We start from the raw sequence: 440 nt of genomic DNA, 5'->3' as shown, positions 1-440 counted from the left end.
CCGGGGGGGCCCCCCGGGGGGCCCCCCTCTCGCAGCTGCTGCTGCAGGCTAGGGTACTGCTAGAGGCGGTATCAGCAGCAACAGAAGCAGCAGCAGCAGCAAAAGGAAGAGAAAAAGAACAAGAAACAGCAGCAGGAGCATCAACAGCAGCTGCAACAGCAGCAGAAAGTGCTGCTGCTGCTGCTGTTGCTGCTGCTGCTGCACTTAATAATTTATTGATTGAGCAGCAAAATGATAAAGATAAAATAAAAGAAGAAAAAGAAAAAATAAAAAATAAAAATAATATAAATAATATAAATATAAATATAAATACACAACAGGAAGATACTCCGATTACTCCTAGTATGTTATTTATACATGCAGCAGCAGCAGCAAGAGGACCAGCCGCAGCAGCAGCAGCAAGAGGAAACTGCGGGTTTTTTTTCGTTGTTGGACGCACT

At 44.8% G+C, this 440-nt stretch overlaps 1 protein-coding gene across 1 annotated transcript in view; it reads left to right on the top strand.

The window, feature by feature from the left end:
- Positions 1-63, top strand: part of EMH_0070490 (uncharacterized protein) — a gene marked incomplete at both ends in the record, with an annotated part of 3,468 nt that extends 3,405 nt beyond the window's left edge. Inside the window, one exon of the mRNA XM_013498981.1 lies at positions 3-63. Coding sequence (XP_013354435.1) covers positions 3-63 — 61 coding nt within the window. The remainder of the gene's footprint in view (positions 1-2) is intronic.
- Positions 64-440: the final 377 nt, after the last annotated feature.

This window comes from Eimeria mitis, genomic scaffold (assembly GCF_000499745.2).
Source record: "Eimeria mitis Houghton genomic scaffold, Emh_scaff3884, whole genome shotgun sequence".
Classification (NCBI taxonomy): Eukaryota; Apicomplexa; class Conoidasida; order Eucoccidiorida; family Eimeriidae; genus Eimeria; species Eimeria mitis.
The sequence above is the reverse complement of the archived record's forward strand: the minus strand, read 5'-3'. Positions and strand labels throughout refer to the sequence as shown.